Source organism: Drosophila suzukii, chromosome 3 (assembly GCF_043229965.1).
Source record: "Drosophila suzukii chromosome 3, CBGP_Dsuzu_IsoJpt1.0, whole genome shotgun sequence".
In the NCBI taxonomy this organism is placed as follows: Eukaryota; Metazoa; Arthropoda; class Insecta; order Diptera; family Drosophilidae; genus Drosophila; species Drosophila suzukii.
In genome coordinates this window covers 65,607,732-65,633,982 of record NC_092082.1, presented here as the reverse complement: position 1 = coordinate 65,633,982, position 26,251 = coordinate 65,607,732, and the positions used below count along the sequence as shown (strand labels likewise).

The window sequence follows — 26,251 nt, the reverse complement described above, 5'->3', positions numbered from 1 at the left end:
TCGATGATATTCCCATTTACTTCGGTAATTGCAATAATATTCATTTTTCATAGTCATGTCTAAGGGCAATATAATTGTATTCAACAGCACTTAATAAAATTACCGGTATAATAAGGTAATGGTAATGCGGAAAACTGGTTTATTATTATTCACCGTGGAAAAACAAATGTATAAATTACTAAAAATAAATGCATTTAGTAAGGCCAGGCAAACTTTGTTTCAAGTTTTTTTTGTTGTAAAACAAATATTTAAAAAAATTCACGCTTACAGCAATTTTTTTTAGTTTTTCAAACATTATTCAAATTGTTAAACTTCGAATATTAAAAAATGTATAAAAATTTATTTGCAGTATTTTTAAAGATAGCATTACGAGAGAAGGCAAAATTGAAATGTTGTTCATTTATAAATTTGTCTGCTTTACAATATGGTCTTGTTACTAAACCCCCGACGAAAAGCATCGCTTTCATATATAAGCATTAAATATTTTGAAAACTTAGAACTTATGCTGGCTGAAATTTAATAATATTTTAAAAAAAGTTAAGTTCTGAGTCCCCCAAAAGTTAAGATAAAAGAGTGGCAAAATAGTAAATTGTAAGTTCCGACTTATTTATCACTCTGGGGAATGATCGGTTATAATCTTTTATTGATTTATAATTAGAGCCGCACTTGATGTAATCCCTTGATTATTCCCAGGCTAGGACTGCCCAAACTCCGCCCACAAAGAGCAATAACATTAGTAATAATTGCGGGGGGCTGATAGCCGAATAGCGGCGCATGCTATAAACAATAAACAAAGCGGGAGCAACAAAAACGATAACGCCTAAACAAAACAACGGCGCCCAGAACGGCCAGCAAGCGGACTCACTCGAGCACACCGAGTGCCCAAGGCACTTGAGCGCACAGCCAAGCTAGAATATCACTCATTCGACCCCGTGGCCAGCGCGGCATGGGCAAACGAGTGGAAAAATCATCATCGACACGCCGCCCGTGTTTGTGTGTGCGAGTCGAACGTCGGCGGGCACTAAACTTAGCCGGCGCTTACTTTAAATGCTCAGTTGCCGAGCGGACCCTGAGTAAAGCGCAACGCCAGCCTTAGATTCTCAGGCTGGAGACCAGTGACATTCCCGTCCCACGATCCGGTGCCTTTTCAATTACTCCGCATCCGTGAAATCAGAGCAGTTACTGTGCAGTGGCGGCAACAAGTGATGTGACATTGGGCTTTGTGGAGCGAATAGTGAATACAAAACGAAAATATTTCCAACAGGAAAACAAACGAAACTTTAAGGGCCGGCAGCCTTCGTTACGCATTCGCCCCGTTGTCCAGTCGATTTTATAGATTTTCCGTGTGTGCCGCCCGCGTTTATTTTCACTGGGATTTCGACCAGCTTGCCAATTGTGTTCTGTGTATTTAATAGTTTCACATATATAGACAAATATATCCGGAAGGGAATTGATTGTGGCCGTTGGCGTGAGACCGCAGCAAGATGTCATTCGATATAGCCGTGGCCGATCAGATGCGCATCGCATTGAAGTAAGTCTCACAATTCTCTTTAAGTCAAATCAAATAACATTTATTTTTAAGTTTTTATATTGCTAAGTGTCATAAATATTTAAAATATTTGATAAAATTGTAAGAACAAAATTTCTTTATCGAAACAGGAAGCTTACAAATGTTAAAACTCAAAATATATTTTCAAAATCCAAAACAAAATTTTGTGATGCAACAACTAGGCATTCATATGAATTTGTATTTAAAAGGCATGTTCATTATAAACATGTTGTGGTCAAAAAGATCGAGGCGATAGCCTATGCACTTTAATATTTGGTTCCTAATTTGAATATACTTTAATTTGCTTGCTGATTATGAACATCTGGTATAAATTTTTAGAAACACTTATGCGGTAAACATATTTCCCTTTTTATTTTTCCGGTGCATTTCGGCAACATACATTTTGCCGGCGTTGAGTCTAGTTAATCCGTCAATCAATAAGGTCAATTGAGTGGTTGCACACTCTTTTCTGCTATATATAAGAGCCCAGTTGCCATGACCATACGATGCTCGAGTTGAGAAGACCTGATAACAGAAGTCCGGCCCGCCGAGCCTCATTTCTTATCAAGAGATTACAGGCTGCTGTGGCAGAGACCCGAATCCGGTTCACCGTTTGGGTCTTATTAATAGTCATAGAGCAGTCGATAAGGTCTGGTTTCTGCATCCGCATCATCGGCATTGGCGATAGCCGAATAAAAGCGTCATCAAAACGAAGTCTCGTCAAAAGTTTGACAATAAAATTTGTCAAATGATCAGCTGACATCTGGTATGAACCTTGTACCTTCTCAGCATTATTCATCACTTTAAGAAATCAAAGTCGGGACTCTTGAGTGCGAAAATGTTCACGCGAATTATGTCGAAGCAAGCCATGTACAATTGATAACGTACAACTTATTGGTGCTCCTGTTCGAGCCAATTATCAATTATCGGTATCGACGTATAGACTGATAAGATTTTAAACTACCCGGGCTTAACAAGGTGAGTCAGTGAAGAGATTACTCGACCTTTCCGCGATCCTCTTATATAAATCGTTTTCGGGCAGCCGAATCAGCTGCGGTATTTGAAAAAATAATTACATTTTTGTTTGGTCACATGAGTTTTTTTTTGGTGACAATTACAAAAAGTATTTAATAAGAATCACGTTTAGCAAATGTCAAGGCAATTACCTAAGTTGCAGCTTCAGCGAAAAAGTTTTAACTTGGCCAAAGCAAAGAAGTCGGAGAAAAAAAAGCAGTTAAAAAGTTAAACGAAGAAGTCAAGCAAGGTAAACAAGTAGTGAAGAAGTTCAATGGACGAATGCAAATTATTCGACTTTTAAACAACAAACTTAAGCTTTTTCTTACTCCGTTTACTATCATTCAACATTTTCTTGCCTTAAGTGGCTAAATTTCTTTCCCACACTACAAATTTAATTTTGAGTTTGAATAGGAATTGAAATCAATTTGAGCTTAATTAGACAATGACTTGCAGTTCAATGTTTAAATATTTTTTCATCCGCCAGCAATCCTGACGTTTATGAGTACTGAACTGGAAATTTCTGTAAATATTTTTCTATCGCCCTTTATCAATAGCTCAAATTGTTTTTGAGGAGCAATACGAAGAAAAAAATAAATAAAACGAGGCTGATCAAAAATCAACGGCCATTTATAACTTTCTGCATCGCTTTACACACGAATGCATGAATTTGATAGATGGAAAATATGGAACATTATGCTGTCTTTATTTTTCTTTTGGGGGAAAATAATATTGAATACTGAATGCACTCAAGCAAAATGCCATTGACCCGCATGCAAAGCTTTGATGCATGGCAATATTGATTGATTTTCCGAAATTTTCCATTTTCATTTCCATTTCACATCCTCTCATACGTATTTTAATTTGTAAATATTTTGAGTTGCCAGTAGCACAGTTTATTTTTCTAAAAAATACAGAAAATAAAACACACACATGCAATTATGTTTGAAATGGAATCGAATTCGGGTTTCTTAATCTGTTAATATTGATTCCGAAACCATTTCACTTCGGCCAATTTGCAGTCCATGAGAGAGCAGATTATTTATTCTCATTGCGGATATGGAATACCATATACTAGGTGATATTAATTGAATTCTTTCCCCACTAAGGGGAAACTAGAAACAAGTTCTCATGCTTGAACTCTGCGTTATTCAACAACTGGATCTTAGGGCCCGGCCTCGACTGCCATCTTGTAATTAGCACTTGATCTCTAATAGATCTGATTGCCTCTCGAAATAGTATTTTTACTGGAATTTCCTCAAGGCTGCCGGTGCAAAATCGCCAGAAGTAGACGCTGGGCAGCTGTTAATTAATACTTGCCTCTGTTTACTACTCGTAGACCCGTTTGCTCTCTTGATTTGTGATCGCCGTACATGACTTTCGTCTGGGCCAGGCATTCCGTCTTCTTTATTTTATTCCACTACACGGGCATAGACATTTATGAGTTCTTCTATATTGTGGCGGCGTATGGCGGTCTGTTGTGGATCGGCTCACGCGTCGTTTAGAGCGCACGTTCCTAAATGGAAACGCACTTGAAATTTAAATTGGCCGCGCCCCCATCGATATAGGGTATTTCCGATGATATATTAGAGCTTGCCCATTGAAATTCAATCTGGGAGCTTTGGTTTTCTGGACAGGCTTGTTGCTGAAGGCTAACAGTAGTTCCGGTGTCTTGGGGATTTTTTTTTAAAAGGAAATTAAATTGATGTGGCGGATATTATTATTGTAAAGTGCATGCCTCCAAAAAGGGGAGGCCTTTTTAAATTGGTTTCTGTTCCAGAAATGATAGTGATTATTGTCAGCATATTATACACAAATTTGTTATAACATAATGTAAATAATAATAATATAATATTTTCTGAAATATAATACAAGGTTGTTATCTCAAGCTGCTTTTTTTTATCTTTAAACTGTGTTAAACAATCCCTTTCTACAAACGCCGATGTAGTTTTTGTGGTGATCTGAACTCCACTCATTAGGTTACTAGGCATTTGTTTTTCTTGCATATATTTTCTGGCTTACAGGGTATAAAACACTTCATCATTTCACACTGACATTCTATTTTCACTATTGGCTATTTATATTTTATTTTGTTTACGCGCTAATTGGAAATTCGCAAAAAATACTAGAAACGAGCCGTCAAGCGTTTGTTTACAAACAAAATCGAAAGCGAACTGCCAAACACTCCGAGGTGTCTCTGCTATTGCAAAGTGTTTCTGAACTGCCGCGTTTGATTTAATTAAATGTATTTGTATATTTTCCTTGCAGCTATGTCAAGTTCAAGACCAACCAGCAGCGTCTGCGCAGCAACGACAAGGTCATCGCCGATACTATCTACGGAAAGGTGAAAGGGGTGAAGTGGCAGTCGATCTACGGCAACAACTACTACAGCTTCGAGGGCATCCCGTTCGCCAAGCCCCCTGTGGGCGATCTCCGGTTCAAGGCCCCTGTGGAGCCAGACCCCTGGACAGAGGTCAAGCGGTGCACCCAGGTGCGATCCAAGCCCTGCCAGGTGAACATCGTGCTGAAACAGGTGCAAGGCAGCGAGGACTGCCTGTACCTCAATGTCTACACCAGGGAGGTGAGTCAAGGGACCTTTTTTTTAAGGGTTTCATAATTTTGATTAATTTTGCGTTGTATAAAACACTTAGAATTTTCAATATTAAAGTTTTTGTTATATCCATATTTTAATATAAATACTTTTAAAAATTTGTTGAACTTTTAAATATATAAACACACACGATACAAATAGCACTTTCTTGAAAAAAAAAGCCTAAGGGAGCTCTGAAAAATTCCATTCACGTGAAGGCAATAAGAAATTATCATTCAAAGGCATATCAAATGTCTACATCTTATTAATATACTATTACTATTTGTAATAATGTATTTGCCAATGATTTGAGACTTGAAAATTTAAACCAAGTCGCTTTGTCATGATTGAAACCAAAAGTGCCAATTATATAATAGACTTCTGATATCAGCTTTCAAGTTTTTTTCCATTATTTTACGACCCAAAGATAACAACGTAAGACGTCTGATGATAATGAATTTTTAATCTTTTACTTTTACTTACTTATTATACTTTGAATTTTACAAAATAAATTACTATTTTGTTCTGTAGTTTAAATTGTAATTTCCATTTTCTTATATTTTTCCCCTTAGTTGCATCCCCACCGACCTTTACCGGTTCTGGTTTGGATTTATGGCGGTGGCTTTCAAATGGGCGAAGCCTCGCGGGATCTCTACAGTCCGGATTACATAATGATGGAACATGTGGTCCTGGTGGTTATATCATATCGCCTCGGAGCCCTGGGATTTCTCAGTCTGGAAGACAAAGAACTGGATGTTCCTGGAAATGCAGGACTCAAGGATCAGGTGATGGCTTTGCGGTGGGTGAAGCGAAATTGCCAGTTCTTTGGTGGCGATCCGGAGAACATAACCGTTTTTGGTGAGAGTGCCGGTGGGGCCTCCACCCATTATATGATGCTGACGGATCAGACGAAAGGACTCTTCCACAAGACTGTTATCATGTCGGGATCGGCTTTGGCCCCCTGGGCTCAGACCCCCACTCATGTAAATTGGCCCTATCGATTGGCCCAGGCCACGGGGTATACGGGTGAGCCGAACGATAAGGAGATATTTGCTCATCTCAAGAGATGCAAGGCCAGCACTATGCTGAAGGTGGCCGAGGATATTATCACCATGGAGGAGCGCCACCAGCGGCTGGCCATGTTCAGCTTTGGCCCCACCATCGAACCCTACGAGACCCCGCATTGTGTGGTCCCTAAGTCACCTCTGGAGATGATGCGCGACTGCTGGGGCAACAGCATTCCGATGGTCATCGGTGGCAATTCCTTCGAAGGCCTTCTCATGTTCCCCGAGGTGAACAAGTGGCCGGAGTTGCTTTGCAAGCTGGGTGACTGCAATACCCTGGCGCCCATGGATGCCCAGGTAAATGAAGAGCAGAGAAAGGCCTTCGGAAAGCAAGTAAAGGAGCTGTACTTTGGCGATAGGACTCCTGGAAGGAAAACCATATTGGAGTACAGTGATGTAAGTTGGGAAAAATAACTTTTAGCTTTTATATCTTATATATCAATTTTTCACCTTACAGCTCTTCTCGTACAAATATTTTTGGCACGGCATTCAGAGGACTTTACTCTCTCGAGCTCATCACGCGCCAACGGCCCCCACGTTCCTGTACAGATTCGACTTCGATTCGAAGCACTTCAACATCATGCGAATTATAACCTGTGGACGCAAGGTGCGAGGTACTTGTCACGGAGATGATCTGTCGTATTTGTTCTACAATGCGGCTGCCAAGAAGCTGAAACGCCGAACGGCTGAGTTCAAAACGATAAAACGGCTGGTCTCCATGATCGTTCAGTTTGCCATTTCCGGGGATCCCAATATCCCGATGGTCTCCCAGGATGAGAAGGAACAACCTCAGGGGGCGTGGCTGCCCATTTCGCGGGAGGATAAAGTGTTTAAGTGCCTGAATATATCGCACGATGTGCATGTGATTGATTTGCCAGAGGCGGAAAAGCTGCGACTTTGGGACAGCATCTATGATAGAGAACTTCTGTACTGAGAGGGCCACCCACCTGCCTACGACCAACACTCCCCATCGCAATACCATTTATCCATAGCAATACATACTTAGCCTTAGATATAGCCCCTAAGCTGGCCCTGAAGTGGCCTTAAAAGCACATCTAATGTACACATGTAAATAGCGATTTTTTAAAGCTTAGCTGTAAGAGTAAATACAAAAAATATATACACAAACACGAGTGGGTAAATATTTTGTTACCATGAAAATTGGCCACCAAGCTTCAAGCTGCAAGCCGAGGAAAATTATTTTTTCGATTCGCATTAAGATGTTGAGGAACTTTTTAGGTAAGCAAAATAATCATAAATTGATTTTATGTAAATTTAAGGGGTTGCACCTGTTCTTCGTTGCCAAATTACTATACAAAAATATATATTCTCTTGAGAAAAATATTAGAAAACCTTATACCTACTTTTTCTTAATCCTATTGTTTAAACAATACGGCTATTTTCAATCTTATTAACTAAAGTTGCCCATATCTCACCATATTTAGTTTCAAAAACGGGAAAATTTAGCAATTGCGTTATGATACTTCATTATAATAGTTCTTGTTATTATAATAAAAGTTATTATTTTATTTTGGGCTGGCATTTAAGATATTTCCAAATTTAAAATTCGTTCGTATTTACACAAAGAAAACTTGCAAACGTTTTATATGCAAAAACGATTGAAAAACGGAAAACGCTACATACTAGTATTGTTTTAAAGTGCTTTTTAACCCGTTTTATTTAACTTTTTAAAATAGTTTAAGCCTGTTTTTGCATTTAAAACGTTGCATTTTACCCTTAAAAGTACGAATTATATTTTGGACTAAATGCATGCAGGAAAAATAAAGTATATAGAGGCTACTTTTAAATTTGTGGTTACAAAAATGAAGGAAAAGCCCAAATTTGCCAACAGAAACATTGATTTGGTTGGATGTGTGGGTGACACAATCACGCCTGCCTTTGTGTGTGTTAAATCCATGCGCAAGCCTCCCATAAAGTATGCAGCATTTTATGATATTAAAAATACTTAAACGCTCAAACATGACAATATTAACACCTGCACAGAAACGAAGCCACACACGCATACATGTGATAGCTGTCAGGTGACAAAAGCCGCGCACACCTGTTCTCATGTATATATTTATGTATATATTTATACTTGTGTGTACCCTGTGTATAACCCACCCATTTAAAAATTATATGTTTGTGCTTGTGTCTATGACAACTTCAAAGGCCGCTTAAAACACAATACACACACATACACCGCCAAAACGTTAGCCTCTGAACCTTTCACATTGCATCCCACCTCCCACCCATTAATTGTAATTAAAAACTTACACGTGCTTCAAATTTACTGAGCCCGGTTGCGCTGACTTCCGGTGACCTTTGCCCAACATCAGGATTTTTCGGCATTTTGTTTATGCTGTAATATTGTAATTATAATGTACAGGTGTTTAGCAAATTGGGTGGAACTTTCGGGCCATCTTTTTGGGATGCCTACATTTTGAGATGAAATTTTTGCGGCTGCCGCGAAGTATGCAAGATTTTTGGTTGGCTACATTTTGATGGTAAAGATTTAGGGGATTATTTTGGTTTTTATGGGCACACATGCACAATAAGTATTTCATCAGACATGTAGGCATTTGTTTGAAAAACGAAAAACTTAACTTATATTTATAAATTGGACGTTACTGTACAAGTGTTGCATAACTAATTCACTTATATTCGGGCGAAGATCGGAAAAAACTTGTATTAATGCTTTCGTACATTTCCCTTGAATTTAATTATTAAAAATTCCACTCTTTTTTGATGCCATCTTAAGTAAATAAAATATAACAATGTATAAATTAGTTCGCCACGCGCTGAGTCCTAGCAGATTAAAATACATATTATTATTTAGGTCGCCACAAAGCACTTTGGAATCGCCAGTATCAATACCCATTTAAGGCGATTTCTTTCAAAGAGCTATCCCATTTCATTTAGTCCCCCAATTCAAACCAGACGTGTGAGCTGCCTTTGCCCTTAAGTGTGTCAGAAGTCTTCGTTCGAGTTTTTAAAATCACAGACAATAGTTTTGTGTCACGTGCAGAACCGAAGAACGGGAATGGTGCTTTGATGGCTCTGGGAAATACTCAAACCCGGGACAAGGACCTCCCCCAATTATCCTTGCACAAGGAAAACAAAAACAAGGGCGCATGTTAACCGAGCGCTGTAATCAAGTCACGAAATGGCATGGAAAAGTCACGCGAACTGCCGGAAAATTATGACATCGCCGGGGCGGAAAAGGGGACCCTGATGAGGGGGCGTGGCAGAGGGTCCACTTTGATTTGATTCGCCTTTGAAAAATTCATGAGGCAATTGTTGCGCGGCGCGAAATGCTCATGATTATCATGTGCGACTTGAACCTCTGAGCTGGCACGTTGTTTCGACTCAGCTCCTGGACATTTGATATTCCATTTACATTTTCTTAGCCGAATTTGTGGCGGGAAAACACGAAAACGGAAGTGAGGAGGTTACCAGAAATGAATTTTTAATTCATCGGAATTTGAGCTTTAGGTAAAAACATTTACTCACTGCCCCCAATTTCCAGTTCGAAATGATGAGCCATAAAATGCTTTAACCAAAAGAACACGAGAAAAAATTATTACAAAGAAAAGTCATATTTTCGTGGTAACAAAATATTTTAATATCATAATAAAATTTAAATAATCTATTCTCTCCACCTATTAAATGTATAAAATTCTTAAAAAATTTATAAGCGTTATTATAAGAATTATTGACCGTTCCTAAGAATAGAAAATTAAACTAAATTAATTTATTTAGAATAAATTGAAATAAAATAAAAAAAATTCAAGCACAAGTAGATTTGCTTCTTTATCTAATTTTTGTTTTGTGTATTTTCCAACACTATATTATAAACATTAAATACAATCTTTATAGGGAAAAATCGCTAAGCAACATATGGTCAACGTAAACCCCCGAAAACAATATTCAGATTCGCAAACTGTTCTATTACTAATACTTTTTCAGTTGCTGCTGATTGGGATCATTTTGGTTTAATTAAAATCATTTAAAATCTAACAATGTGCGACAATGTGACGGCCTGACAATGCCAGAAATAGTCGTTGCCGAGTTGCACAAAAAACGACAACTTTATTTAAATTGATTAAATGAATTAGAGAACCATTCGTACATATAGCGAAAAAACGTGCCGACCCCAGAGCACGAGATCGTTCCCAGAGAGATACATCACTCGGGCTACGAGAGAGAACTTTAATCCATATAGCGAGATAGCCATATAGAAGCCAAGTAGTTCTGATTGAAAAGCTCAACGAGCGATAAACGCATGGCAACATAGCGCCAAAAGTCACGAGAGTTTATATTACCCCCCGGCCAAGGTTATTTATTTAGCATATCATAAATGTAAACAAATCTGTCGGCTGCCTATATAAGCATGCACAGAGAAAAATGACAAACTCTCATTAATGTCGTTTGTAAAACTATTTCTAAACCGTAAAGCAGTGAAAATAATTATTTACTTTATAAAACATGAGATACTGTTTAAATATTTCAAATTTTTTATACTGCCATTTCCTTTAGTTCCTACAGATGTTTTTAAGTGCGTTTGATTTTGGGATATATTTTGTTTTGAGAAATCTGGAAGAATTTCACTTTCCCGTTTTTTCAGAAATTCAACCGCCGATTTTATCGGTAAACTTAAGTTTTAACTAACCTCCTTTGCAGTTAATTCCAATAATGTCGCTAAAAGTTGTGTTCTTATATCCTTTCATAAGGAATCAACTTAAAGATTTCACTTTTTCGCGGTGAACCCTGATCACGGTAAAAATGATTGCAGATCAGGTGACTATATCCTATAGGTTCCATAGCGAACATCTGTTATAACTTGTCAAATTTATCTTTTTCGAAAAAGCAGGAAAACATTTCCGCCTTATCGGGCTGATTGCTACCATGATATGATAAAATACATATGTATATGTTGTTCAAAACATATGCCTATGTTTCAGTGTTTAATATGCAATGTTTTGTATTTATTCCTAAACTGCTTTTTTAAGTAATTAAAATAAAATTAAAATAAAATTTTCATAGAAAGAATTATCTTCCTTTACAAAAAAAATTATTGAAGTTTTTATTTTTGGTCTAACGATATTTTGGTGGAACTTAACATACATTTTGAGTATTTTAATTTAATTTTTATACAACAAGTTTATAAAAACTTAAGTTTATAGATCTTTTTCTGAATTAAAATGTATTTTTCTTTCTCAGAAATTTTTCCTGGTGTATAAATACACATATGCTCGTTTAATCCATCCCATAATTTGATTAGGTGTAATCTTCGCTGATTCCAGTCTGTGGCGGTTGCGTGTCCAGCTGAACTGAGAACTAGAACTGACCATAACTAGAGGCAATTACTTGGGGCAGACCAAATCGAAAAACACAATAGTGCGAATCAAAATCAGTTCATCAGTTAAAAGCTTTGGCCTGAAAAGCTGCCCAGCAGTGCTTGTTTTGGGTTAACTTTGGCCTGGAAAGCAGCTTTTGCAGCAACAGGAGTCAGCTCCTTCAGTCAGCTGTGTTTGTCCTGCCTACTTTTATTTTGTTTACTTTGCCTCTAGTGGCAACAATGAAAACAACAAGAGTGTGACTGGTACCTAATGAATGACTTTATTCCAGGAAATGTGTGCTTCCTGGGGTACAATTTAATTGGTGAAAGGGTGAGCATTAGGATGAAGTAATCGCCTAAAGCTCTGCAGAATATAATTAAATATATGACGTAGATAAATCATTAAAGAATAAGAAAATATTATTATTATTATATTATATTTATATTAGAAATTAGTTTTTAGAAGCAGCAATGTGTTTTGGTTTCCCTAAAAGACTTAAACAACATTTCAGATTTTCCAGTGAAGTCATGGACCGAAATAATTCGAAATCTTGAATGATGTGTTTCTTATCAAGTATTTGCTTTAAATAACCATAAAAAACAAGATGAATAATTTTCAGAAATCATGACGTACTTCCGTTAACTTTAAACTTTTATGCACTGAAATTCTGTTCCATTTAAACCCCGATAGATTCTTACCGGATTACAGCTTCCTAGAAGTCCCCCACAATAAAAAATGACTCATTCTTGAAATGGTTTCCTCGCATTCTTATCAAAGCATGAGTGGGCCATAAAGATTACCGGCGCATGACACCCCCATCAAACAAAAAAGAACCAATCGAAAAATATTGTCGAATCAGCGAAATCACAACTTGTTACCCAGTGCGAATAACTGCGGGTACTGCTATCTTAGGGTTTCTGTTTGTTAGGACAGTGATAAAGTGGATTTTTGGCGGCAGGACAAAGTCGAGACATTTTGTGCCCTGTAATGGCAGTGAGTCAGGCCCATGGAAGTGCGCCCCAGTCCAAAAAATACCGAATTACTTGATAAGGTTCGCGGTATCGTATCGCCCGAGTCTACCGAGAAACGCTTTTATGTTTCGCATGCGTCGAAAGCTTTTCGACACGCTTAGAACTTTTTGTGCTTTGCGGCCATTTGACGAGCTGCCTTCACGCCAAGCGGACGCGTAACGGCAACAAATGCCAAACTATATATAACAATACAATACCATCCGTTGCCCACAAAAGCCACAAACTATATACAAGATAGACATCGGGCAACAATAGTGAGCGAACCGACTCGCTAAAGTTAATTCCGCGACTCGAGCAAAGTTATGTGATTTAGCGTTAAGTCCGGAATTTTTCGCATCCTGCGTTCCGATTTTCCAGCGTGGTTTTCGACGCGTGTGCGTGTGTTTGTGCGCAGGACATAAAAGCTCCGTTTTTGTTGATATACGCAGTCCTTGCAAGGCCATCGAACAGCTGGCAGTTCCTCAACTCGCGTTAGGCCCAAAATCAAAACAATTTTTATAGAAACCTTTTTTAAATATTTATCTAAGCACCCACGAAACCCCAAAACAATTTTTAAAGTTTACTAACAACCAGCGAAGCTAATTTTGGCTGCTTTTGAGCAGCGGGTGTTAATTTGTTAACTGAAATCGAGCCGAAAATACCAAGCAGAAAGATAACAACATGTCTTCCATGGCTGCATTTGATCAGATCAAAATTGGACTCAAGTAAGTTGACACTATAACGTACTATTGTATATTTGATTTAACAGAACTGAGCAATAAAGTGCCCTGCAATTAATCAACAAGCGCCTTTATTAGAGGGTTCCTTACTTGGCTAGGCCATACAGTTTTATTTATAAAGCCTTTTAAATCATTTAATTCGCTTTGCTAAGAGTCGAATGAAAATCGTTCCAATTATACAAGGCACATGACATCAGCGCATTGTGTCATCCCAACTGAAGCAAACTATATAATTAAACTGCACACCTCCAAAACCCACGGGCTATATAAAAGGCTTGTGCAAGTCGTAACTGACACACTTATGATTTATGCCGTGATGTACTGAACAACAAACTAGGGTCAGCTGCAAGTTCTGAATAAGTCTCTTGCCGATAAAAATATTTCCCATACCAACCAGAACTTTCCTTGGAAAAACAAAAAATGGTTTACGTCAATCCCTGTGAGAATATTTATGCTCGGTAAACACAATTTTTTATGTTTTTTCTGTATTACGAATTTTACGCAGCTGGGAGCAACGAAATTGCCTCGGCAGAGCAGCTGTTTACAATGTCCTGCCCCAGGGACTGCCTATCCTTGGGGAAAACACGCATACATATTTAATTATGTACGAGTAAACAACAACAAACAGGACACAGGTGAAGAGTGATGGTAAAGGTACTGGTGTTTTCATAGAAAAGATACCAATCATTTACCAAAATTTCCCTTAAAAAATGAATATTAAAACTGCGTAACTAGAAATGATCCATTTAAAGGTAGATATTACATTTTAAAAACTGTTTTTGATATAATAAATATTTGATCTGATTAAAATATACGGTTTATAAAATATAACAAACACATTTTTAAGAGTATAACTCTTGTAACTTATTAAAATTTCAGAAAAAAAGAAAAGTCTTTGTTCGTTAGTAATTATGTTGGATTTTTTTATTCATTTGAAATTTAGCTTAAAACATTTTAACAGATACCTAATTAATAACTAATAGTTACCAAGCTATGACCTAAGATTCAACATTTTAGCTTCTTTCTATCACGCAGGTGGTTCCTTATGGCTCCCTTGAGCCGGAATTCCCCTTTTTCCTTTTATAGATTCTTCGAAATTGTAGTTAGTCTCTATTATGAGCAATCATAGATACCCACAAACACTCTGGCACCGGTGCTATAGCCAGAGGGCAGCCGCCATTATATGAGTTGATTGTGTTTGGTTGGGGTCTTTCGCTCCGTCTTTTGTCTGTGGGCCTTTTTGCCGACACTTAAACTGCGCAGATAATTAGGTAGCAAACTAGAATTCTCCACCAACCCGCTCCCAGATGTCTGCGGGATGTATGTAAATTATAGTATTGTGTAAGCCGTAGTAAGCCTATCAGAGGCTGACTCACATTTTTCGGCTGGTGTGCAAAAAAGTGTTTGGCATTTGGCAAAGAATGGGAATGTTGCTGAATGAGATCAGCTTGGTTCGGTGGCTAACTGGTTTCATTTCGGGCCCCTTCATTTGATGATTTCATTGAATTTCAATCGCCGCAAAGATGAATTGTAGCAAATGGGATGTCAGGCCTGATATGGTTTTTAATTTTTCTCTGATATTGCTAGTCTATTATTCAAAAAGCTTGCTTTTTATTTTGGTAAGCGATACTGTTGCTTAACGTAGTTTTTTGTTCAAATATAAAACAGCATTCATTTGACTGTATTTATTTAAAAAATGCTTCCATTGATATGCCTTGTATATTTTTGCAGTATAATGACGTCATATCACAAGCAATTTTTTATATGTTTTAACTTTGCATTCATTTGCATACTTAAATCGTTGTATTTTGTCGAAAGATACACACAGCACACTTTCAATCGATTCGGCACATATAAATTGTCAATTCACATACAATGTATTTTCAACTTGCATTCAATAAATGGCTTGCCTTTAAGTATTTGAAATTGAAATTTGGTCAATTCCAATTTGATATTTATTGCCTGAAATCAATTTTAGTCATTGGTTTGATCAATTGATACAGCAAACTCATCGCTAGCCAGCCAATTAACCTTCAATTACAGACAATCTTCGCTGGGAATTTGTAGTGCGTCTTTGGGCACGTGCAAAAATGTCTTTATGAGGTATAAAAATATCTCTTGCCAATTCTCTGAGTTCCCATCTCGTTTTCGCGAGATTGATCTCGTTTAAAGCGGTATGGCGGTCTTTTTTTAAGTGATTCCCTTTTAATTGTCAGTCAACAACAACTGATAAGCACATAATGATAGGTAATAAAATAATAAATACAGAAACAAGTAAACAAATATTTAGCATTTATAATTTTGTATACACCTTAAAATTCTAAACTAGTTGCCTTTTGGAAATACATCTATTAGCCATTTTTGGTTAGTCTCGTCTCAAAATTTGTTTGCTAAATTGTTCACTTAGAACCTAGGTCTTTGAAACACACAACCATAGGGCTTTTTTCATCCATATCCTACTGATGTTAGACAGCACATTTCATTAAAAATTATATTAAAGATTTTTTGGAAAAAAGAGCAACAACTAAACCAAATCGAAATGCTATTGGCCCGTTTAACCCATTTGCTGCCAGGGCGATCTCTGCGCCTTTTGGGCCAGACAGGAGGACCCCGTCTTTGGAGCTCCACCCAGTCCCAGATCACGAGTAACCCCAGGAGGATGCCTACCTTAGCGCAAGGGAAATCCGGAATGCCCAAGAGGGATATACAGGAAGTTGGGATGAGAAAGTACTCCAGGGAGTCGAGGGATCGCGGTCGTTCCCACTTGGAGAGTCGAACCAAGGGACCCTCTCTCAAGGACCGAATGATGGGGCCTCCTAGTGAAAATGCCTACTCCATGGGCAAAGGAGCTGCTGCAGGGGCAGCCTTGATGGGCCTCGTGGGTCTGTGCTACTATGGATTGGGTCTTTCGAAGCAGCCCAGTATCTACGATCACTCTGTGGTCTGGCCCCAGTATGTGAGGGATCGTATCCATGCCACCTACGCCTATTTTGGAGCCTCCTGCGGGGTTACAGCCGCATCGTCCGTTGCCATTTTCCAGTCGGACGCCATGATGTCCCTGATGATGCGTTCCGGGTGGATTGCCTCATTGGTTACCCTGGGACTGGTGATGCTCAGTGGGGCTGTTGCCCAGGGCATCGACTATCAGCCAGGATTCGGGGCCAAGCAGCTGGCCTGGCTCGTCCACTGTGCCGTTTTGGGGGCGGTCCTGGCGCCCATGTGCCTCCTGGGTGGACCCATCTTGACCAAAGCCCTTCTCTACACCGGCGGAATCGTGGGTGCTCTGTCCACGGTGGCCGCATGTGCCCCGAGTGAAAAGTTCCTCAACATGGGCGGACCCCTGGCCATCGGACTGGGCGTGGTCTTCGCCTCCTCACTGGCCTCCATGTGGCTACCGCCTACCACTGCGGTTGGGGCAGGGCTGGCCAGCATGTCCCTGTACGGCGGACTGATCCTGTTCAGCGGATTTCTTCTGTACGACACCCAGAGGATCGTAAAGTCGGCGGAGCTGCATCCCCAGTACAGTAGCTCGCTGTACGATCCCATTAATCATGCCCTGGCCATATACATGGATGCCCTGAACATCTTTATCCGCATCGCAATTATTTTGGCGGGTGACCAAAAGCGAAAGTAATTATTCTTGACTCTTCGGACAAAGAAAGCAAATAATTGATTTCATCATATTTAGAAAACAATAACGGGCTAAACGGGAACCCAATAATTGATTTATAAATATCTTAATAGCAACTTCATTGGATTGGTCATTTGTGAGAGCATTAAACTTAAACTAAATAAGCTTTAGTCATTTAATGGTTTTCAAGGTATCGAAAATATTTAATACTATAATGAATCGCATTAATGGTGGACAGCATAGAACAGCGGATTAAACTAAACACGAAATTCCCAACTCAGTTTTCCTTTTAAATCCGTATTGATTACGAAAAACAATGAATTCTCTGTGGTCAGCTGCTTTTTCCATCTCAAGAAATGTGTTGTTTCAAGATTTCTGCGATTTTCAGCGTTCTTTTGTTCCGCATGCTTTATTTCTGACATTGCGCATACGTCGTGTATAACCGCGGCATAAAAATTCGTCTGTCAGTATGTGAAATTCTGTCGCTGGCCGTTCGTGCTCGCCTTCTATCTACCGCCCACACACACCAACACTCTTGTCGGCTTGTCAATTTCATTTAATTTTGCCGCAATTTCTTTTTCTCTATTATTTTTTTTCCCAAAAGCTTTTGTACGGCGAAAACAGTTTTTTAAATGAATAAAGAATGAAAGAATTGCCGCGAGAAGAGCAAGCATTCTGATAAATGTATATGGTGCTATGTAGTATAAGGATTGTTCAATGAATGAGTTCAAATTTTAGCGCATTTTTCATTAAATTAATACACGCAAATCGGTTTAAGTTGTTTATTAAATATATTTACCGCATTAGGGTTAATAAAGTCAGCTTTTGACGATTAAATTATAACAAAATCGTATTAAATTTGTGCTGAGTTGTGGTCACATAACCTGCTGAAGTCTATTTACTGAATGTGATTGGATGGTTGCTGCAAGTATTACTTATATGTTTTAAACTCTATCTATAGCAAGCCATATATTCTGGTCCACATTACTTATATTAAATTGTAAGACAGAAATATTTTAGTTCATTCATTTTATCCTTGGACATTTTTATATGTTGTTTACATTTAATTGACAGCCCACACATCCTTCGGATGGCTCCTGGACCTGTAGATAGACCCTCCCTTTCTCCCGAAGCTCTGTCCTTCTGTAGGCTTTTGGCCTTCTTCTCAACCGGTTCATTCATGGCGCAGAAGCTTTCATTCTGCAGTCCGCAAATCGAGCTTTTGCAGCCTTGCCAAGGTCATCGAAAGTCCCATGTAAAATGTCTAGAAATAGAGGCCAACTTTTTATGGCCATTTTGAGACTGAAATTAAATTCTTGCTGTTTAATGTATCCACTTTTATGTGAGCACTAATTATAATATTCGTGTGCTGTCATCTTTTTCAAGAAACTAACATGACCATGACTGTCTGGCAGTCAGTTGGTCAGACAATATTTGATGTTGCCTTAGATTATGGAGGTCTCACATTTCCTTCTATCGCGTGCCGGATTTGTCCTACGTCTAGCTGATAACGCGCAACCGGGAAGATTACGGATGTGTATGGGAAATTAATTGAATCATATGTGACATAAGTCGGGCTTATCGCTCCCCCGAGTGCATAAAAACACAACACAAGATCAGAGCGGTGTTAAAAATATTCCTACTGCTCTATAGATAAGGTGATCTAAATTTCAGGTTTGCAAGTCCTCATTGTTCCACTTGTTTTATTAAAAGTATATACTACCTATAATATAAGTGATATGTCCACAAGTAATAAATATGTTCAAAAAACATTTACTTGTATATATATTGAATTTATTTAAATGCAAATATTTTTTTTGTTTATGTATGCTTTAGGCAACATATTGAAATAATATATTATCGTTCGTTTTATACGTTTCAATTAAATTCTGTTTGTGTATAATTTTTTTAAAGTGAAGTTTATTTGCTTTGCAATTTGTGGAATTCCTTTGAGGCTTTTTTGGGTCTGCTGTCGTCACTTGTTGCTAATAAGCAGCTGAATATTTTCCATCTTAGTGTAAGCAGAACTTTCTTGTTTATTTTGCTTTAAATTTATCGCTGCAGTGGCCAAAAATAACACATAAATCAGTTGTGACACCCAAGATCGTTTAGCAGATACATTCTTAGCGGAAGCAACGGAACAGAAAAACAAAATCAAATTTTAAGCAGCACAAAATGAGAGCACATTAAATTTTACTATCTGCACTATTTGTACTTTGTTTGCTTTTCGCCAAATAAAAATGAAATTAACCATGGACAAAGTGAAATATGCGGGTTCCATGAGCTTTAAACATTTTAAAAATTGCTCAGTGGTCAGTCCGTCGAGTTAGGGTGCGTTTGAGGTCCTTTAATAGAGAAATGACCTTGGTACACGCAAACCCGGCATTAGGACACCGTTTTTATAGCTAGGGCAGACCCGTCATAAACATTATTTATATTGACTTTCCCTATTTTTATAGGTGCCAACCATTAGCTTAAGCGCTCCTTCGCCATAACAATTTCCATGGCTAAGTTCAAGGCCGCATTTTCAGACAGTCGCTGCCAAATTGCTCCGGATGTATTATTCACATCATGCGTTGGGACTTTGGCTTCCATCTCGGTCGAAAAATGGGCAACAGCTCGTTCCGGCTATTAATAAACAAAAATTTTGATATATTTTCGCCGCCTTGGGGTTTCTTCAGCTGCTCATGACATTTGCAAACAGCGGCAACGCGAACAGTACAAAGAGTGGGACAGATCTCTTAGATATAGCCAGGTTTTTGTTTTATCTCTTCTGCATATGACAAATAGGGACTGACGTAGGCATTAATTAAAAGTTGAAGCACGTTCCTATCGCCGGGTGAGCTCACAAACTATGGTCCCTTACATCATTCAATCGAAAATTGGAAACAATGACAGAAATGGTTTAATTTTGTATACATGACTTGAACATTATGGCAACCGATAAACAAACGCCTCATGGTGATCAAAAATTGGGCTTCTATACGGGAAGAAATGTTCATATATGCGCACTTATGAAATTATTTTTTGGGCACTAAATCTATGAATGTCCCGAACACCTTATCAGGCAACCTTGATGTCTTTATTTAGACAATTAAAAATTGCACCTCTGACTACTTGGGTTATTAGTTTGCTGAAAACATAGCACCTCATTCTATTTTTAAAGTACAACGTCTGTAAACAATTGCCAAAATGCGGAATGCCGAGCCAAAAAGGTTTAATACACTTTCGAATTTCAATGGCCTTTGCCTTGAATTCCTGCACTCAAAACGACTTATTTCGCGTATGCTCTTATCTTTTTAAACGCGGCACCGTTGGAATTATGGGTTAATAGTTTCCCGAAATAAAACTGCTTCACTTTTAAGTACAAAATGTACAGAATCTATAAACACGTAACCCAGTTGTGAGTGCTTGCTAAAAGTCTAGATCACTTTTGAATTTCAATGGCCTCTACCCTTGAATTCCTACACTCAAGTTGAAGGACTTACACAACTCGAAAAATTACCCGAAAATTTGTTTGGCTAGCGGTTTGTTTATCTTTTGATACCAGGGCGCGTCAGATTTTGTTTGAACGCTACTCAAAATAAATAAGCGGAAAACAAAAAATCAAAGCCAGAAAGAATAACAAAATAATGCAAACTGATTTAATACGAATCGTGGAGAGTCGCGGGCCTAATAAATGGGCACACCTGGCCCGTCAGCCACGAGCTGATAAAAAATTAACCTTATCAGCAGAACACTAAGCGGAAAAGACGCTCCCATCAATATCGTCAGAGCTGACGTCGTTTATTGTACCTGATTAATGGCCGCAAATTCCCTTTCTCGCTGATTAGGCTTAGATCTATTGGTGGAAATCGGGAAATATATTGTGAAAACCCCCAAGCTCACTCCGGTCTCTTTCCCTTCCAGAATGGTGGATTTTAAGGTCCAACAACGTCGCTACAGAACCAGCGAAAAGACTGTCGTCAGCACCACCTACGGACCCATCAAGGGCGTGAAGAGGAAGTCCATCTACGGCCAATCCTACTTCAGTTTCGAGCGGATCCCCTTCGCCAAGCCACCGGTGGGCGAGCTGCGCTACAAGGCCCCTCAGCCCCCGGAGGTCTGGACGGAGGTCAGGAGCTGCACCTCCCAGGGACCCAAGCCCCTCCAGAAGCACTTCGTGTTCGAGATGACCGATGGCTCCGAGGACTGCCTCTACCTCAATGTCTACACAAAGAATGTGAGTGAAGTGAAGTTATAGAAGGTTTTTCCATTATAAGAATAAAGATTAATAATTAAGGTGGTTACGTAAAACTATTTTTATTAAAATAAACCTTTATGGAACTTTAAATTTATTATTTATTAAATTTCTTCCCAGTTATATCCCACCAAACCAATGCCTGTGATGGTCTGGATCTATGGCGGTGGCTTTCAGTTTGGCGAGGCCTCCCGGGAGTGTTACAGTCCAGATTACTTGCTGCGGGAAGATGTTGTGGTTATTTCCATCAACTATAGACTGGGACCACTAGGTAAGAAACATTTAAAGCTAAAAACAACAACAATATATTTATATATTATGGAAACATCCTAGGGTTTCTGTGCCTCGACGATCCCGAGCTCGATGTTCCAGGCAATGCGGGTCTCAAGGATCAAGTGCTGGCCCTCCGATGGGTCAAGGCTAACTGCTCCCGTTTCGGAGGTGATTCCTCAAATATTACTATATTTGGGGACAGTGCGGGAAGTGCATCGGTCCACTACATGATGATCACAGAGCAGACGCGCGGACTTTTCCACAAGGCCATCTGCATGTCGGGAAACACGCTTTCCCCCTGGGCAGTGACTCCTCAGAGAAATTGGCCCTATCGATTGGCCGTTCAGGCGGGTTATACGGGTGAAAATAACACCCGAGATGTGTGGGAGTTTCTGAATAACGCCAAGGGATCCGACATCATCAAGGCCAATGGAGAACTGTGCATCGACGAGGAGAAGAAGGAGCGAATTGGCTTCTCATTTGGACCCGTGATAGAACCTTATGTAACCAGCCACTGTGTGGTGCCCACTAAGCCCATCGAAATGATGCGAACCGCCTGGAGCAACAGCATCCCACTGATCCTCGGAGGCGTTTCCAACGAGGGACTACTCTTGTACACCGAGACCAAAACGAATCCCAAGTGTCTAAATGAGTTGGACGACTGCCGGTTCGTGGTGCCCATCGAACTGAACATGGACAGGGAGAGTGCCCTGTGCCGGGAGTACGGCGATCAGCTGAGACAGTGCTACTACGGCGATAAGACCCCGAGTCTGGAAACCCTGCATGAATATCTTCAGGTAAAAATTTTGGATGTTCTCATCACCATTTATTAATTTCAAGAAGTAACATAAGCTCTTATTTTGTTGCTTAAGGAATTATTTAGTCACTGCAGTACAAAATTAGTCATATGTTTTAAATTAGGAAAAACCAAGATGATTTTTGAAATTGTTTGAGTAAAGTTTAAGTAACGGTATGAATCAAATATAAATGCAAGTACCGACAGCAAAATAACTGCAAATATACATTTAAAATTTTTTAAAGTGATAAGCTCCGATAAAATAAAAATATATTTTTGGGGAAACCCAAAATGGTTCCCAAAACAATTTAACAATTAACAATTAACACTTATAAACTTCAAGTAAATTGCAGCAAAATAATTCCAATTATAGATAAAAAATATTTTTGAAGCGATAAGCTTCAACAAACTGAAATATTCATATTTTTCTTATATTTTAAAAACACAAGAAGGTTTTGGAAATGGTTAAAGTAAAGTTCAATTAAAAGTGATAAGCTCCGATTAAATGTACATTTTAATTGCTGAGTCTTTAAGTAAATATGATTTTAGAGAATTTTGAATTTATTTATTTATGGAAGAATATTTTACCTAAATGCAATAAATTTATTGGGAACAATGTGGAAGTGGAAAAATGGTAAATATATTTCAAAGTGTACCAAAACTTATATTAAAAAATAAAAGTAAATAAATAAAATTTATCCAGGCTTAGCAAACTGCTGTTCTTAGTGAGACATTTTTGAGGTCAGGCGTCGGATAATATTGTATACCAACCTAACAAGCGACTTTATAACAACACACATCCTTTTTTTAGTTGAAAACAAATTCTAAAGCTAGGTCTTTTTTCTACATTTTCAGATGGTCTCCCACGAGTACTTCTGGTTCCCCATCTACCGCACAGTATTGTCCCGCCTGCAGTACGCCCGCAGTGCGCCGACGTACCTGTACCGCTTCGATTTCGACTCGAAGCACTTCAACCACCTGCGCATCCTCAGCTGTGGCAAGAAGGTGCGCGGCACCTGCCACGGCGACGACCTGTCCTACTTGTTCTACAACTCGCTGGCGAGGAAGCTGAAGAACCACACGCGGGAGTACAAGTGCATCGAGCGGCTAGTGGGCCTGTGGACGCACTTCGCGGCCTGCGGAAACCCCAACTTCGATCCGGAACAGGAGGACCTGTGGCAGCCCGTCGATCTGGATTCCGTCGAGAAACACCAGCTGAAGTGCCTTAACATATCCGACGAGCTGAAGGTGATCGACGTGCCCGATCTTAAGAAGTTGATGGTCTGGGAGAGCTTCTTCCGACGCGACGAATTGCTTTAGGGATGTGCAGAATCCACCTAGACTAGATATTTAGCTTTACTTGTACGAGGGTGGGTCATATTTGGAGACCAAGAATAATGGGGCTTCAATATTATAATAATTAAAGAAATAACTGAATGTAATATTTTCAATCTAAGATATTTTCTACAAGCAAATCTTAGTTTTTCTATAATGAAGAGACCATATCCCCGATAAAAGACCACCGTTTTATGTACAAATGTGGTAAAAATGACCTTAGATTATTAAATATTTTTGGTATCCATTTAAAGTAAACCCACCCTAACCATTTATGATCCCGAAAGCTTTACGTTGAAGGCTCTGTTTGAAACAATGCAAAGCGTAGCTTAAGTCCCGAAAACAAGAGAGTTTACTGTTGTTAAGTTTGTTAACAAGAAGAATTATATGTGTGTTAAAGTTCATCCGTTTCTGTCTATATCTTATCGGATCGAATCTGTAGTTTAAGCAGGCTGTTTGTATATAGTTATGACTCATAACCTATAAGTGTGAAACAAGTCGCAACTGAAGTACCTTCTTTGAGAAACTACCAAACCAACTAAACCAAACTAATCAAGACAGCCAAGGAATCTGAGCAAAGAACTTATTTTTAACGTTCCTTTAAGACTCGCTGATAACTTTAAAAAGCCAACTAATATCAACTGTATTTTATACAATTCAATTTCAAGATTGTTTTAAGTCCTCAGCACAAACCTAAGTTAAGAGTTCCATTCTTTTTTCTTCCATTACCAAACGCACGCACATATTTACAACAAGGAAATTTCCATTTGTGTTTCAATAAGTCTAAATTTAACTGAGACAACTAGTTAACCATAATAAATTTCTTTATATTCGTAGCCTAAGTCTTTTTAGATATTTACCTTTTGTATGCATAGGTTGTTTTTGGTAAAATGTTATATTTGAACAAGCAAAAAACCTGTCCAAGTTTTACATTGTTTATAGAATATGAAAAGAAAACAAACAAAACCTATTTATATGAAGTCGTTTATGAATGTCCACAAGAAGATAACGATTTAAGTCAGCCGGCAAAAAGTAGTTTACCTAAGAATTCTCTATGTATTCGAGTATGTTGGAACTACAAATTTATTGTCGAAAAGCTTCAAAGTCTTGTGATGCAAATAATCTATGAAATTTGAAAATGTATAAATCCATATTTTATAAAAAAATAATTCCTTTGTATTTTAAAACAAAGAAATAAAAGATTAAAAAAGTGCTTTGAAATAGTATTAACACAATTAAAATGAGAAAGTACTTGGTATTTTTGACAGAACTGAGACACTTTAGCCACATCTTGAATACAAATGTGCTGCAAGTCTTAACCAACTGGCATTTTATAAAGCAGTAAGTATTAAAACCAAGCACTAATGAAATCAGCAATATCAACATGTTTTTTTTTTTTTTTTTTATCTTTATTTTTATTTACAATCTGTTTGTTTAAACAATAAATAAATTGTATAATTTATATTAAATTAACAGAAATAGCAGTTTTCCAGTGAGCCCTGCTATTATATATAACATCTTTCCTGTTTGTTGAATTTATCTATGAGGGAGATCGAGAATATGATATCTTTTCAGTCTTCTTACTGTTAAACTGTTGTCTACTAGACTTAAGGCTAAATTATTTTCGTGGTTGTGAAGTCTGTCGATATATTTCTTACTAGTTTTATTTATTTCTTCTTTTATGGTTGGAATATTAAGATCTTTATGAATATTTGCATTGGATACGTAGAAAGGAGCATTGACAATTTGTCGCAAAGTTTTTGATTGGTAACGCTGAAGTATCTCAATATTTGAGTTGCTAGCAGTTCCCCAGAGCTGTATAGCGTAGGTCCAAACAGGCTTCAGTATGGATTTGTAGAGGCGAATTTTGTTTTCCAAAGTGGTTTCCGATTTTCGACTTATCAACCAGGACATTTTTAGTGTTTTAAGTCTGAGCTGCTGGCATTTTGCTTTAATGTGGTTTTTCCATGTTAATCTGCGGTCGAGATGCAAGCCGAGATACTTCACACAGTTACTTTGTGGAATTGGTGAGCCGTTAAGTGTAACATTTGGGCAGTTACCTTGTCTTAACGAAAAAGTTATTTGGACGGATTTGAGGGAGTTGATTCTAATTTTCCATCTAAGAAACCAGTCTTCAATTAGGCTTAGCTCACACTGCAGGAGTTCAGAAGCTTCAATTCTGGATCTGCTTGTGGCCAGAACGGCTGTATCATCAGCATATGTTGCAACAGTGCAGTTATTTGTAACTGGCATGTCGGCCGTATATAGGGTGTAGAGAATTGGTCCCAAAACGCTTCCTTGTGGGACGCCTGCGTTGATGAGGAAAAGTGTTGATGTGTCGTTTTTCTGTTGCACGTAAAAGCATCTTTTAGTCAGATACGACTTGATCAATAAGAAGTACGGAGCAGGTAGCCATTTCTTTATCTTGTACAATAAGCCATTGTGCCAGACTCGATCGAACGCTTGTTGAACATCAAGGAATGCAGCTGTGCAGTATTTTTTGTTTTCAAATGCAGATACTACATCATTAATGACCCTTCGACATTGCTCAGGGGTCCCATGACCTCTCCTGAATCCGAATTGGTATTCAGGAATGATGGAAAGTTCGTCCAAAATTGGCAACATTCTCTTCAATAGTAATATCAACATGTGGCTGCATTTTCATTA

At 38.4% G+C, this 26,251-nt stretch overlaps 3 protein-coding genes and 1 long non-coding RNA gene across 4 annotated transcripts; 3 read left to right on the top strand and 1 right to left on the bottom strand.

The window, feature by feature from the left end:
* The first annotated feature begins 1,051 nt into the window (after positions 1 to 1,051).
* Positions 1,052 to 7,350, top strand: alpha-Est8 (alpha-Esterase-8). Its single transcript, XM_036819323.3, has 4 exons — positions 1,052 to 1,531; positions 4,832 to 5,144; positions 5,726 to 6,613; positions 6,675 to 7,350. The coding sequence occupies exons 1-4, from the start codon at positions 1,485 to 1,487 to the stop codon at positions 7,149 to 7,151; spliced, it is 1,725 nt and encodes a 574-aa protein (XP_036675218.3). The 5' UTR covers positions 1,052 to 1,484; the 3' UTR covers positions 7,152 to 7,350.
* A 5,361-nt stretch (positions 7,351 to 12,711) lies between these two features.
* Positions 12,712 to 24,797, top strand: alpha-Est9 (alpha-Esterase-9). The gene is made up of 5 exons (XM_017079977.4): positions 12,712 to 13,294; positions 20,850 to 21,162; positions 21,301 to 21,451; positions 21,514 to 22,250; positions 23,105 to 24,797. Exons 1-5 carry the CDS (start codon positions 13,251 to 13,253, stop codon positions 23,567 to 23,569), a joined length of 1,710 nt encoding a protein of 569 aa, XP_016935466.2. The 5' UTR covers positions 12,712 to 13,250; the 3' UTR covers positions 23,570 to 24,797.
* On the top strand, positions 15,660 to 17,110 carry Mics1 (Mitochondrial morphology and cristae structure 1). Its single transcript, XM_017079978.4, has 2 exons — positions 15,660 to 16,939; positions 16,998 to 17,110. The coding sequence occupies exons 1-2, from the start codon at positions 15,849 to 15,851 to the stop codon at positions 17,005 to 17,007; spliced, it is 1,101 nt and encodes a 366-aa protein (XP_016935467.3). The 5' UTR covers positions 15,660 to 15,848; the 3' UTR covers positions 17,008 to 17,110.
* On the bottom strand, positions 17,709 to 20,851 carry LOC139353299 (uncharacterized). Its single transcript, XR_011604505.1, has 2 exons — positions 20,446 to 20,851; positions 17,709 to 18,221 (listed from the first exon to the last, which is right to left on the bottom strand). It is a non-coding gene; the product is annotated as an uncharacterized lncRNA (long non-coding RNA).
* Positions 24,798 to 26,251: the final 1,454 nt, after the last annotated feature.